General features: G+C 43.1%; 1 protein-coding gene across 3 annotated transcripts in view; it reads left to right on the top strand.

Annotated features, from left to right (window-relative positions):
• The window catches only part of LTK (leukocyte receptor tyrosine kinase), a 97,310-nt gene that overhangs the window by 73,483 nt on the left and 9,551 nt on the right, over positions 1 to 14,276 (top strand). For 2 of the 3 annotated variants that reach the window (XM_072865546.1, XM_072865548.1), the window contains 12 exons: positions 1,093 to 1,270; positions 1,812 to 1,962; positions 2,691 to 2,822; positions 3,357 to 3,513; positions 4,400 to 4,582; positions 5,129 to 5,227; positions 5,716 to 5,868; positions 6,617 to 6,727; positions 7,383 to 7,569; positions 8,421 to 8,511; positions 10,943 to 11,007; positions 13,620 to 13,749. In XM_072865546.1, the coding sequence (XP_072721647.1) occupies positions 1,093 to 1,270; positions 1,812 to 1,962; positions 2,691 to 2,822; positions 3,357 to 3,513; positions 4,400 to 4,582; positions 5,129 to 5,227; positions 5,716 to 5,868; positions 6,617 to 6,727; positions 7,383 to 7,569; positions 8,421 to 8,511; positions 10,943 to 11,007; positions 13,620 to 13,749 (1,637 nt within the window). Of the gene's footprint in view, positions 1 to 1,092; positions 1,271 to 1,811; positions 1,963 to 2,690; positions 2,827 to 3,356; positions 3,514 to 4,399; positions 4,583 to 5,128; positions 5,228 to 5,715; positions 5,869 to 6,616; positions 6,728 to 7,382; positions 7,570 to 8,420; positions 8,512 to 10,942; positions 11,008 to 13,619; positions 13,750 to 14,276 lie in introns of all 3 variants that reach the window. The other variant, XM_072865547.1, reaches the window with a different exon arrangement.

Genomic DNA, 14,276 nt, shown 5'->3' with positions numbered 1-14,276 from the left:
TGATTTTTTTTACTGCTATTTTCATCATTCAGCTCTTAAACAGTTCTACTTCTGACTCTGGCCCTTGTGCATGCACTGCATCATACAGTTTTTAGATACATTATTGAATAGTTTTATTCTTAGGCCTCATGTCATTCACTGGACAAGTGGATATGTTTGGATCTTGGACAAGGGGTGTGAAATGGAGGAGATGGTTATCTGCTGCATTGTTGTAGAAGCAAAAGAATAATGCTTAATGAGAGCCAGGAAAAAAATTGCTTGGAGGAAAAGGGCCCCTGCTGAAAGTAGCAAGAGGCTGTCCTCCCGACTGTTGCTGCTGCCACAGGGCTCTTGCACAAGCCTGAGACAAGTCACTTAAAACTTTCACCACCTTTCATAGATGGTCACTCCTTGTAATAATATCTCTTTGATTCATACTGGCACCGAAAAGAGAAATTTGATAATGTCTGTGAGACACTTGGATAAACCCCCTCTCAGAAGTCTGCCCCCCGCCTCCAGTTGATGGGGTTTATCTGCGGTCCATGATTTATTAAATAGCATGCAGGAAATAAGGTGAGAGGGGAAGAAAGCAAACAGTGACTATATACAGAGCAGTAGTTGTGCTATGACTAGAATAAAGTTGGGATAATGTAAGTAGTCTGTGATCATATAATTAAGGGTGGTATCTTAGTGGATTGTATTACAAAGGAGCCGCATTAAAGTTGAACAGATAAATTTAACTTCAGCATGTACTGGCTTTCAAGTCCTCAATATTGTAAATGCAAGTTTAAGCATTTTTTGGTATGATTATAACGATAAGCATGTGATCAAATAGACATATGGAGTTTTAAAGCCCTGTAGATAGCATATACTGCTACAACGTGGCCTTTCTCTTGATCATCTGTTTTTTATATAAAAATCATTAATGTTCTTTGTGAATAATAATAATGTAAATTTTGTTATTGAAGGATTGTTAAGGAAAGTATCAACAGGAACAGTTGTTTGTTTCAATGACACTTGCCCTTTGGTTATATAGTTCTGTGAGCTATTGCACATGTCTGAGAAATAAAGGGAAGCTCATATCTGCCCCAACTCTTGCTGTTTTGGTCACAGGGGACACATCTGTTGTTCTCTGGTGGTTCACAACATGTGGTGCCAGTGGTCCACATGGGCCAACTCAAGCTCAGTGCGACAGTGCCTATAAGAACAGCAACGTGTCGGTGACTGTGGAGAAAGAGGGCAGGCTCCGGGGAGTGCAAGTCTGGAGAGTGCCAGCCACAAACCGATACAGGTGAGTATCAGTCTGTGCTGGAGAGGCAGCCACGTTTAACTACTTTTTGTTTGTGGAGTTTCAGCAAGCATAAGTGTGGGACCATCTGTACTGAGTGGGTGGAGGGGGCAGTGAAGTAAGAGAGAAATGGGAGTGCTAGCTGTAAGGATCTGGGTCTGAGCTACTGCGAAGCATGCAAGGGTGGATTGGGGACTTAGAAGAGATCAGAACAGGAGTGACTGTGGGCATGCGATCAAGTGGAAGTGCTGCCGTCATTTCAGTCCCAAAGCCTTGGTCTTCTAGATTTGGCTACACCAGCTCATGCTATTTGCTTCTGAAGTCTCCATCTCTAGCACTCCGGTGTAGAGTTGGTCTATCCTCTTGAGCAGCCTCGGCTGCCTGGGTCTCGGACAAAGAATATCCATGAGATGCTGCAGCAGGGGAGCCTGCTCTGGAGCAATGCCTGTTTGGGATTGCAGGCTGGGGAGAGCTTGCAGATGGAGCTGCTTTGGGGATGAAAAGTGTGAGATTTGCCTCTTTAACTACTTACTTTTTCTTCCAGGATTTCTGCCTATGGAGCAGCTGGAGGGAAGGGAGCCAAAAACCACAATAAGAGGTCCCACGGGGTCTTCATCTCGGCCACCTTCCAGCTGGAGAAAGATGAGCTGCTGTACATCTTAGTGGGGCAGCAGGGGGAGGATGCCTGCCCTGGGGTGAGGGCTGCACAAGCACATGTGGGCAGAGGTTTTGCAGATACGATTCAGTGAGATTCAGTGGGTGGCTTGGGGTTTGGTGATGGAAGAGAGAAATCCCAGGATCCAGCAATGAAATCCAGTCAGGAGACTGGGAAGAACCAATAAACCAAGTTAGAAAGAATCTCAAAACAAATATAAAGAACCCTGAAAAGAAAAACAATCCCAAAATGCACAAACAAATATGAAGCCCACAGGAACTTTGCTTTAAGCTTCTGGTGTTTGAAATAGGTTCTTCATCAGCTTTCTTCTGCTTATTTTAAGCAGGGAGCTAGTAGGCAAGAGTTGTATCTCCCTCTTATTTTTCTACAGCCTAGGTTTCTTTCTGTCTGCCAGGATTTCAGATAATTTAATATTATTTATGGAAGCATCCAGCAGCGTTGTGGCTGCACTGTGTTAGATACTGTTCAAGTTTAAATACTAAGGTCTGAATCCAAAGCCTATCAAACCCGTGGGAATCTTACCACTATCTACAGTGGCCCCTGTATTAGACATATGTAATGATAAAAAACCCACTCATGACAAACAGAAATTGGTGACATGAATGCTTATGTATGCATCTTCTAATGCTAGACCAAATGATTTGAAAGTCCTTTTATCGCTTAGGCTCAAAAGTTGCCTCTTTTCAGCATGAATTCTTTGGTATTGCCTCTTGCTGATACCTGAGTGCATCTCTTGTCCCCTTTCAGGGCAATCCTGAAACCCAGAAGATCTGCTTGGGGGAGTCATCTCTCATTGAAGAAGATTACAAAAAAAAAAAGGACCTGAAGGACTGGGCTGGAGGAGGTGGGGGTGGAGGAGGAGCAACCTACATCTTTAGAGTAAGTATTTCCTCTTTGCATCCTGCCTGAGCATTGTCCAGCAGAGCAACTAGCTTTCACTGCCAATCATGGCATATGATACCCAGTTCTTAAAAAAAGGTGATGAAAAAGGAGTGTCTCTCCCCCCCTCCCTCTCCTTCTGTTTCTCTTTGTCTTTTTATCTGTTTAATTTAAATTCTTTATCTCTTTCCATATCCTTGATTGTACTTGTCACTGTCACTAAGCTAGCTGAACTGGTTCCTCAGTTCTTGACAGCTCAGATCTGGGAATCACACCAGGATCCCACTTTAATACTGGCAGCAGTTCTACCAAAAAAAAACCCAAAACCCCTGGTGTTCAGTTAAACAGTTATTTTTGTACACAGAAATACTGTGTAAAACATTTTTGTAGTGCAGTTAGGAAACAGTCAGTAGCATTGCCCTGGCCTTGGGCCACTCTTCTTTGCGATGCTTTCATGCTTTTTGATGAGTTTATGTGAGTTCACATATCCAAGGGATGTGAAGTTTTTCTGATGTTTGATGGGGGGTTTTCCAGCAGAAGGATGGGATTTTCGAACCTTTGCTCATCGCAGCAGGAGGAGGAGGAAAATCCTACCTGAAGGCTCAGGACAGCTCCCTGGATGACGTACCCCTGGAGCAATTTGAGAACAGCACTGCAGTACCTGGAGTCAGTGGGAGGACTGGGGCAGCAGGTGAGATGCTAAAACCACACAGGGTCTGAATCAGATGGCTGAATACACAAGTTGTCCTGCAGGCATGAAGTGAGGAGCTTCTCTTTGGTCTTTTGGAGTTTTTCTGTGGCAGTAGTTGTTAGAAATATGCTGGTAGTCTATAAAGGATGTCTTCTTATATGGTGTGTCACCAGATAAAAAGAGAATGCACAGGACAGGTGATGAGTGCTCCAGTAGAGGCTGTTCCATAGGAGGGCTCCTCTCTTCTTTGAAATGACTCAGTGAAAATGATATTTGGGGAATGGAGCCCAGTCCTCCACACTGTAACAATGGCCTTTGAAGAGAAGACTTTTTCCCTGTTACCCCCCTGAAACCCTAACAACAAGAATTACATTGTGGGAATTACACCAGAAGTGGAAGCTTATTTATAATCTTGTAACAGCTCTGCCTATAATACATTCCTAAGAGACAAAAAAGTCCAGTGGTTCTCCATCTCCTGCTGTAATAGCCTTATAGAGGGGATGCTAGAGGGAGATGAGGAAATCCGGTTTATTTTTTATTTCCGTGGGGAGCTCAGCATCTCACATGGCTGAAAGCCCTAAAAAAGTTATTCCAAAGCAGAGTGGTGGGCTCCTTATTTCCCTAATGCCATTAGAAATTGGTGCTAAGGTGCTGGTTATGCAGCACGTACCACAGGTTGTGCATTAGATTTCCACTTTCTTATTATCTATGACAACAAGGAGCTTGTCTGCATATTCTCGTATCCTTAAAAAAGAAGTTAACTTGAATGCAGGCACTTAAGAAATTAATAAGGGCCAATCTCTGTCTCTTTACAGTCTCTCTCCTACTTTCCTCTGCTTGTGCTTCCCTCACCTGTTCTTGTTTTGGTCTCTCACTCTCTGTGAAGGTGGAGGTGGTGGCTGGCAAGATGAGACTCTGCTTCCTCAGGCTGGGAAGTCCCTTCTGGAAGGTGGAGAAGGGGGTCAAGCTTGTCCCCAGGCACTAGCCAAGCTCCAGTGGGCCACCTCTGGTGGCTTCGGTGGGGGAGGAGGAGCTTGTACTTCTGGTGGAGGAGGTGGAGGCTACAGAGGTAGGTCTGTTGGAGGAATAGTCATGCTGTCTAATTTTGTACCCTTCAGAGCACCTGCAGTTAAGGGCTAGAGCTCTCAGTGCAGAGGTACGTAACTGCAGAAGGTCATTCACAGATACTTCAGGCTGAATGGTATGAAACCTGCCCCACTCTTCACCATCTTTCTTTAATTGGGGAAATCAAGGTCATAGAAGTGTTCCTACATGATTTAGTATTTGGAAGGTGTGCTGAATCACCCCTTTTTTTTGTCCCCAAGTTGCCCAGGGAAAATGTTCCATTTCTTTTTTCTGTTTAAAGCAAATATATTTTTACCTTGCTGAACTGAGAAACCTACACTGGAATAAGTCACTTCATTAGCCTTCGTGCTGGCTTTACTGGGTCAAATGAGCGTTTATCCATCAAGGACACTATACATATTAATATATTCCTGGAAGGTTGCAGAGTGACCCCAGGTGAGAAGAGCCAGGAATGAATGCAGCCCTTCAGAGGCATCACATTTTTGCAGCATGCAGCACTGATCAGCTCTCCATACTCTTCTTTCCCCAGGGGGGCATGCCTCTGATAATGATGATATCACAGGTGGTGGCCAGGATGGCATCTCTTTTGTGAACCCCATTGGAGAGATCTTCTTGCATCCCCTGGCAGGTACAATATACCACTTCTTGTTCCTCTTAGTCCTTTTCTTCCTCCTTTTTCCTTCTTCCTCTCTATTTACTCTTTCCTGCTCCCTCTCCTCCTGTCTTTGCTTTTTATGGATTTCATTCAAGCATATTTCACTATGCAGGCCAGATCTTCAGCTGTGGTCATTTCTTTAAATATATCTATAATGCTCTGGGACCTTTTTCCTCTCAACCGCTAAGCCAGGAGAGACAGCAGTCATCAAGTTCAACTGCACATCCTCAGTCTCAGACATTTCCAGGTCAATTCACTTCAAGACCTCTCTGTTTGCTTGAGGGACCCAATCTCTTCTTCCCCCCTACGGTTTCTGACACGTGTCCACACTGTGTTGGACTATCTGCCTTGCTGCAGAGAAGGAGAGAAGTTGTAGGTACCTGCTCTGTTTTTTTCCTTACTGGAACAGGATGGGGAAAAGCTAAACTAAACCTGCCTGTTGTGTCTGGTTCCTCATTCAGCCATGGAGAGTCATGGTGAGGTGGAGGTTCAGATCTATCTTAACTGCAGCCACTGCCATTCAGACAACTGTAAGCGGGACCCTGATACCAACCTGCCAGTCTGCCAATGTGAGATGGGGGCTGTGCTAGCCAACGACAACGTCACCTGCACTGGTAAGATGTGGAGTTTTATCCTCATTGGATAATGTCTGTATTCTTTGTATCATCTCTCCTCCTGGCTTTTTTGGTGGTCAAATCCCCAAGTTACAGCTGGTGGCTCCAGTGAACACAATGTTATAAGAAATGTCAGTCAAACATATGACTGAAAATTCCTGATGTCCCTTCCTTACACGCTGAGCTGCATCCCTATCAACATGTCCAAAATTCAGGTTTATATTAGGTAAAAGGTAAAATATCTGTAAAGAGACACAGTGTCAATTTCCTGAATGGGCACAGTGTATCAAATATTTAAGCATAAATACCTCTCCGGTATAACATACCACCTACTGCTGAGTTATTTAAGCCACAAATTACTTCCTTCCACAGCAGTTTCCCACTGTGCCTGTTCAGCTGATGCCTGGTATTCACTGTTATTTCCTGACACAGACTCTTGCAACTCCAAAGCATCAAGACTGTAGAGTTTCAACTTGGGAGCAGTGGTGTTACCCCTTAATAAAAAACTGAAGAATGGATAAGCAGTCTGTGTTTTATCAGTTAGTTTTCTATCTTCACAATGTTTTTAAAATGATTTAGGTATTTTTTCAACCTCAGAACTGTAGAGGGATTTGCTGTAATTTTTCTAAGATGGTCTGGCCATGATCTCTGTATTGTTTTCTGAAATAGGAACAACCTTGAGAGGGATGCTTTACAGCAGCTCCGATTGTTTTCTGATTAATGCACCTCTATTTTTGTCTTTTTCCAGTGCCCCAGAGTCTTATCCCAGAGGGACACCTTCCTCTCCCACTCCTTCTAGCTGTGGTGGCTGTGATTGTGGTGCTTGGAATGATCCTCACTTGTGGCAGCCTATCTATCAGTAAGAAACACTTACTCCTTATCACCCTTTGACTTGGGTTTTCCCAGTTAAATTAGACAAAAGGAGACCATCAAACCACATGCTACTACTTTTAATAATTGGAGCCAGAGTGTTGTGGTCTCCCAAATAGATGAGAGGGACAGGGAGAAAGAAGTCATAGGAAACACCACCACCCCACAGTTAGGCACAAGCATAATCCCAAAGGGCAAGAACTGCTCTTTTCTGGTATTTGCTACAGAGAAAAGAGCTTGCAAAGCCCTTTTAGCAGGCATTTCTTTAGCAGCTACTGCTATATAGGCTGAAGTCACAGCCTGCAATTAAACTTATAATTAATTCAGGGAGATGGTATGCTCTTTGGGACTCGATGCCAGCAAGATGTCTTGTGGAGCAGCCTTTCCTCAGCCAATGTACGGAAGCAGAGGAAACCTAAGTTGCTCCCAGGTGATTAGGACTCTGCAGGAATAAGACTGTTTGTTTATCCAATATTAAATCACTACAGAGCATGCAGAAGAGTGTGATACTGGTGAGCTAAAGATACTTCTTCAGCATTTATAATTATGGAGTTGGTTTCTTTCTGTTCTGTGTGGCCAGCATTGTCTTTTCTCTCCAGGTGTTGATCTTGTTTGTGCATTTTTATTTGTCTCCCCACCCCCAGTTTATCACCTTAAGAAGCAGCAGCTCGAAGGAGCCAGAGCACGACTGCAGAGCCCAGAATATAAATTGAGCAAAATCCGCACATCAGCCATCATGACAGATTACAACCCCAACTACTGCTTCGCAGGGAAGGCCGCCACTCTAAGCGAGCTGAAGGAGATCCCACGGAAGAACATCTCTCTGCTTCGGTAAGGCTTGCAGCAGGGGTTGCTCTCTGGCACAGGACAGGAAAGGCAGCCTGAAGCAAAGGCACAGGTAGGGCTCATAGGCTTGTTTTACTCATCATCAAGTATCTGGGACAAGAAAACGAGGGCCACCTGTCTGACTAAGTGGAAAGCACCTAGTCCAAGCCAGCCAAAATACGACAGATGTGACACTTACTATGTTCTCGAAGTTATTTTGATTCCATAAAGTTCTCAAGCAGAAGTATAAGTTCATGAGTCTCCTGTTCTATGTTCCTACACAAAGCATAGGATATTTCACCTCTGTGGTTTTATATGATGTCCTGGATTACACCTGCCACCTGGCAGTAACTCCCTTCCAAATCTGTAGCAGTATTTCTTTTCCAGCATTTCCTGTCACAAGGAAATTTCCTGTCACAAGGAAATGCACGCTAGGTTGCTCTTCAGCTCCATACCATCCAGATGATCAAAGTTATGTAAACTTTATAAGGAAAAACTTGATCATTCTTATGTCCTGTCTCACACCATCTCCTGAAGACAGCTTGCAGCTACCTTATTCTGTTCTCCAGTTCTTTCTTGCCTTGCTGTTGCCATACTTGGTGATAGGGCCCTAGGATTGAGCAGGCTGCTTTATTTGTTCAGAACTATTAAGGATCCAACCTCCCTGCTTTAGTGACAGTGACAGAAAATACTGAGAAGTTATTTTCAGAGGCTTTGAAGTGAAAACAAAACTCTGTTGTTGATTCCATCTCTTACAGCAGGTTCTATTCCTATTCTTGGACTGGATGAAGAGAAGAGCTCAGCCAATGCTGGATCCAGGGGCATAGTAACATTTGCTCTCTCTTTTTTTCTTCCAGGGCACTAGGACATGGTGCATTTGGTGAGGTTTATGAGGGAACTGTGGTAGGCATTGCAGGGGATCCCAACCCTCTTCAAGTAGCTATCAAGGTCAGTACCCACAAATTTCTTATACAACAATAATTACCCATGAGAGCCATATTTCCTTATTACTATTCCAGTTGGAGATTAACGTTCATCACGTGCATAAGGACATATGCACGTGTGTGATGCAGGTTTCCACACATTGCTGCATCCAGGAATTATAAACTTTGATTTTTAAGCTGTATGGCACTAGCAGCAGGTTGAAAGTAAAGCATCTGTCTTGTTTGCTGCATGCCTAATGGCTGTAAGTTGTGATCTAACTAGGAGGAGAATCTAAAAAGGGCAATCTCTTTTGTAAGCTCCATTCCCGTTGCTCAGGAGAGATAGAATCAATGTCCTCAGATGGGAACTTGTGTGAATTAGTCACCTGGAGACTGCATAATATGATTCGTTAAAATAAAATAACAAATTCTCTGTCAACATAAATAAATATAGCTCCCTTGAAATCAATGTAGAACCATCAGTTCACCCCAGCAGAGAATTTGCCACAATGGCTTTTCTGCCACAATGATTTTTATAGATCTGAGTAGCCAAGAAAAAAAGAAACTTAAGGGGAAAAAAATAGCAACAAACAGACATTTTGGGGGCATTATGGACTAGAAGGGGATTTCTAAATCTTGTATAAAGAAAAGAAAGCCCTGGCAAATATTAGTGTGAAACATTTGTGTGACAGCAAACAGTAAACATTTCTGGTAATACTTACATATTATTGCTTCTGCATTTCAGTGGTTTTGAGTACCTTCTCCTAAGTTTTTCACATGACATTACCATATTTAAAAATTTGTATTTTTTCTCAGTTACATTCCCTTTATACTGAGAGTTATGTTTGTCTACCATATGTGAAACTTTCAGGTAGTCTTTTAGTATTGCAGTGTTAAATATGCTGCTATGAATATATATTCTGTGATATACTAATTTTCATGTCACTAATGGCAAGATATAACAGGCTGGTTTTCTGTGAAATTACTGCTGTTGCCTCAGGATTTGTCAGTTACTCAGTGCTGAAATTAAGGATGCTCATAGCCTGCTTTTGTTCTTTTATAAGCTTGTGACTCAGAGAACCAAATCTACTTCTATGAGTTCAGCCCAAAATGTAATTTCATTAATAAAAAGTCCTATTGTTACTCGTCCTGTCTTTCAAAACCCTCTTTAAAAAAAAAAAAAAAAGTGAAAGCATCATGCTTATGGCATTTTGTTATGAACTTCCCTGTGCCCCTGAATGAATGTGAATCAAAACCTAGAGCAGACACTAGCAAGCAGTTGTAATGGCCCAACCCAGCTTCACAGTACAGACCGGAGGAAGCACCACAGCACAGTGGCAAACAAAAGTAGATCAGCATGTTGTTCAGTTGGGATAATCCGGTGAGGATGTCACCAGTTTCGCAAGTCTCAGCAATGATGGCTACTTGTTAGGGCCCTGTCTGTCCACCTGCCCACTTGTTCATGCAGTTCCCTGTAAAACGAACACCCTGAACATCATCAAAAGGCTGTTCTTCTCCCCGGCTGGAAACTGGTAGAGTGTCCATGGGGCCCAAGCTGTGGCCTTGTTCACCTTGCTCCATGACGGAGTGTATCAGTCCTGATCTGACTTTGCAGAAGAAGCAGGTGCAGACTGGGAAGAAATTAAAAAACGTATTTGCAACATACTCCACATATTGTCTGTGGGTATTCCACTAATTTAATAGATCATCTTCATTGTCCTGTATGAAGCAATCACTTATTTGAGCAGCAAAATGCAACCCTGTCTTCTGTATCCCACGCTGCTGATGACAAGAATCGTTTCCATGCCAGCCTCACCATGCTGAGCAGTAAACGTCCCACCTCTCTGCGTGCAGTTTGGCAGCAGGCACTACACACAGCTGTGGCCAAACCATCCCGTAATGTTAAAATAGTGGGCACAGTAGCAGGCACTGCTGGTACTGCTGCCTGCGCTCTCAGTTCATGTTTATCAGTGGCAGATGCGGTCCAAATCTGCTGGCAGGAGGGAAAGCTATAAGGCCACATGACACAATTATTTAAATCGTGTGACTATGTGTCATACGACATGGAAGCATGTGCTGCAATGTGGACATATAGAAAAGGGAGAATAAATTAACACCTGCCCTTTTAAAGTGCTTACTAGATCTGTAATTCCCCAGCTAATGCCTTGCTTGATGTGTACCTGAAGCTATTTTGCTCCAGAACACTGCATATAGTTAAATACACACACAAAATCTCCAAGTAGGTCACCGTTTTCCTGTTCTAACTTTAGCTACCAAATGGGTCACGTGCAGTCCAATAAATTGGGCACTGAAAAGGTGAGGCCCTCCTCGTAGGTTCCTGAAGTCATTCACATGTTACGTGCTCATTCTTTTTTTTTTTCTTTTTCCTTTGGTGGTCACCTAAATGTTCTCAGTTCTTTGGTGGGATGGTCCTCACTGTCTTTACCTCTCAACAGACCCTGCCAGAAGTCTGCTCTGAGCAGGATGAGATGGATTTCCTGATGGAAGCATTGATTATCAGGTATAGTTTAAGGTTTTTATATTGATGGTGGGCATGGGGAAAAGGAGTAATGCATGTGGTAAGAATTATTAATCCACTTGCTTAGGTTCGGAAAAGAAATCCAGCCTTATTTTTCACCAGGTGGCATTTTAGTAGCATAAGAGTTACTGGTTTCAGCTAGTTGTTCATCTCAAACAAAGTAACTGAGGTTCTTTTTGTTGCATATCTGTTGTGGTTTAATGCCAGTAGGCAGCTCAGCCCCACACAGCAGTGGGATGGGGAAGAGAATCAGAAGGGCAAGATTAAGAAAACTCGTGGGTTGAGATAAAGACAGCGTAATAGGTAAAGCAAAAGCTGAGCGTGTAAGCAAAGCAACGTAAAGAATTCATTCACTACTTCCCATGGGCAGGCAGGTGTTCAGCCACTTCCAGGAAAGCAGGGCTCCGTCACGTGTAACAGTTACTTGGGAAGACAAATGCCAAACTCCAAATGACCCCCCCCTTCCTCCTTCTTCCTCCAGCTTTTATTGCTGAGCACAATGTCATATGGTATGGAATAGCCCTTTGGGCAGTTGGGGTCAGCTGTCCCAGCTGTGTCCACTCCTAATTTCTTGTGCACCCCTAGCCTACTCGCTGGCGGGGTGGTGTGAAAAGCCGTAATGCTGTGTAAACGCTGCTCAGCAATAGCTAAAAGATCAATATCAAAATATCAATATCAACAGTGTTTTGATCACAAATCCAAAACATAGCACCATATGAGCTACTGTGAAGAAAATTAACTCTATCCCACCCAAAACCCATACACCATCTCAACAAAAAATTCTGCTGGTTGGTTCTGCTGCTGGTCATGTTCAGAGGAGTAAAAAGGCACAACATTTTTGTACAAACACGTTCTGCATTTGAAGTGTGTTCCTTTTCAAAGAATCCCATTGCCCTTTTACTAAGTATAAATCATGTCCCAAAGCTCTTGCTAAAATAAATTTTCAATGATGAAATGGAAAGCAATAGGAAAGCTAAAGATTAGAGCTACCTGAGCTACCTGGCTCAGAAGTTCAGCCTCTGCAAGACCAGCACCACGGTGGTACAACACAGGCTTTGTGCCAGGGAGGTAAGTTTTTAGGTTTGGATGCTAGGGCTTCAACTATATTATCTCTTCTGAATAAAAGTAAGAGTTTCTATAGGAGCAGGTTTGGCAGCTGAAGAAGGAGAAAGTGTGAAAAGCTTTTCCCATTGTGGCTTTCAGGCAGTAGCTAAGCATGCTGCAGCCTTTTTGCTTTTCCTATCTGTAGAACTGTTTGCCATAAGTAAATGCTTTTTGCAGTGAAGGGCCTGGGCTTTTACCCTTTCTTGGCACAAAAATAGCTGAGTGAGACACTCTGAAATCTCAAGGGATAAAGTAGTGAATATGGCCCTGCGTGTGTAGGTTGCACAGATGGAACACAGCCCTTTTCCCAGTGTGGCCCCTTCTCTTAGGTGTGTTCTGGCTTTTGATGTCTTTGCAAGTGTGACAGAACCTTTATAAGGTCTCATCTGCACAACCCTCTGACAGTGAACTATGAGATCTATAAAACCTGCCTGGAAAAGATAACAGACAGCCATTCCTATCACCACCTGTACTTTAAGTATTCCAGTCTTGGAATTTACTTCATTAACCCAAATCCATAAGCTTAAAACAATAGTATAGTCAAGGGTGACTTTAAAATCATAGTATAGTCAGGGTTGATCGTAAGTGATCAGAATTTACGCATTTTTAATTTGTGCAACATGAAGTTCCTCTCCTCATTGCCTGACCCAGCTCATACCTAGATGCTGTTTTTCTGCTATTAAAGCATGACTCTCACGACATAGTGGCGCTTCCTAAAGTCTGCCAGAACTTTGGCAGCTGAACAGGAGGTAACACTAATGTATGTCTTTTTAAAGAGCAATTTCAATCAATTAGAGTGTTTTGATTCACTTAGTAGCACATGACCCATTCTCTTCCATAACTTCCTTTCTATTTTTAGTTCCTGTATTATCCAGGTAATCACTATCCAAGGGAAGATGCTGCTTTCTAATGACTGAGTCTTACTGACCTTCTTGACAGTCTCGGCTTTCTTTTGTAAGAGGCAGAAAGCCATCACATAAGCAGCTGCTGCAGTAGGTGTTAGCAGAGCCCCTCTTCGGCAGACTAGATACTGAACTGAGTCCACCAAACTAGACAGCAGTATATTTAAAACAACCAATGCTGAATTGAAATCCCCACTGGTCAGGATTTTGTTTCACAAATGCCAATAATATTTCCATATTTGAAGTGCTTAGCTTGCTTTTCCCTCTCACATCACCCCCATCTTTCAGTCAGTGTGTCCATTAAATTCTCTCTTCACAGACAGAAGGCTCTGCTTTACTTTCAGCTTTTCATAACTTCTGTTGAAAGCTTTTCATGGGCAAAGCCAGGTGTAACCCGGATCTTGGGGCTGTCATAATCAGAGAGGCATTTTGGTATGGCTGAAGTAGGAATCTGTTTGGTAACTTCCATTGCATCAGGATTTGCTTCAATCCAGGTTGTCAAAGCTCAAGGCACAGCGAGTGTGATGGATGTTGGCCAGGTACTAATGCTGTCTTTCTCTTCCATGTTGCTGTGATCTTGGCTTTCAGTAAGTTCAATCACCAAAATATCGTGCAGTGCATCGGTGTTAGCCTACAGACGCTGCCTCGCTTCATTCTGCTTGAGCTCATGGCTGGAGGAGATATGAAGAGCTTTCTTCGGCAGAATCGACCCAGGGTGGTGAGATAACTTCCCTGCTAGGCTTGTGGTTGATTTTAATATAACTGTTTTTATTATTTTTATGATTTGGATAAAGGCACTGACGCCAAGCAGGGCTGTGTATGTGTCCCAGCTCCTACAAACTTCTGCATACATATGTCTGTTTGCTTGACGTAAGCAGATGTCAGTGAGAAAAAATGAAAGCAGTGTCAACTCCAGTCTATTAGTAACTGAGGAGGAAAGAGTAAAATCCTGTCCTGCCATTCCAGAGTTCTCTGTTAACTGGACTACAAATTAAGGGGCTTTCTTTCCTCAATGGCTGCCTTGTTTTCTGTGCACTGTGATAGTGTGTGAGGACCTGAAGTTATAACACTGATATGCTGTAATGGGAATTTGTAGCACTAAGTCCTCAGCAGGTGTGCATCAGCACCATGTGGAGATGCACAAATTTATACTAGTTGAAGAGCTGAGCCTGCATGTAGCACTGTGACAGGGATTTAAATCAATGCAAATGAAGTTACCAAGTCGATTATTTTTGTTTGAAAAAA

The sequence above is a fragment of the Ciconia boyciana genome, chromosome 6 (genome assembly GCF_034638445.1).
Source record: "Ciconia boyciana chromosome 6, ASM3463844v1, whole genome shotgun sequence".
Classification (NCBI taxonomy): Eukaryota; Metazoa; Chordata; class Aves; order Ciconiiformes; family Ciconiidae; genus Ciconia; species Ciconia boyciana.
The sequence above is the reverse complement of the archived record's forward strand: the minus strand, read 5'-3'. Positions and strand labels throughout refer to the sequence as shown.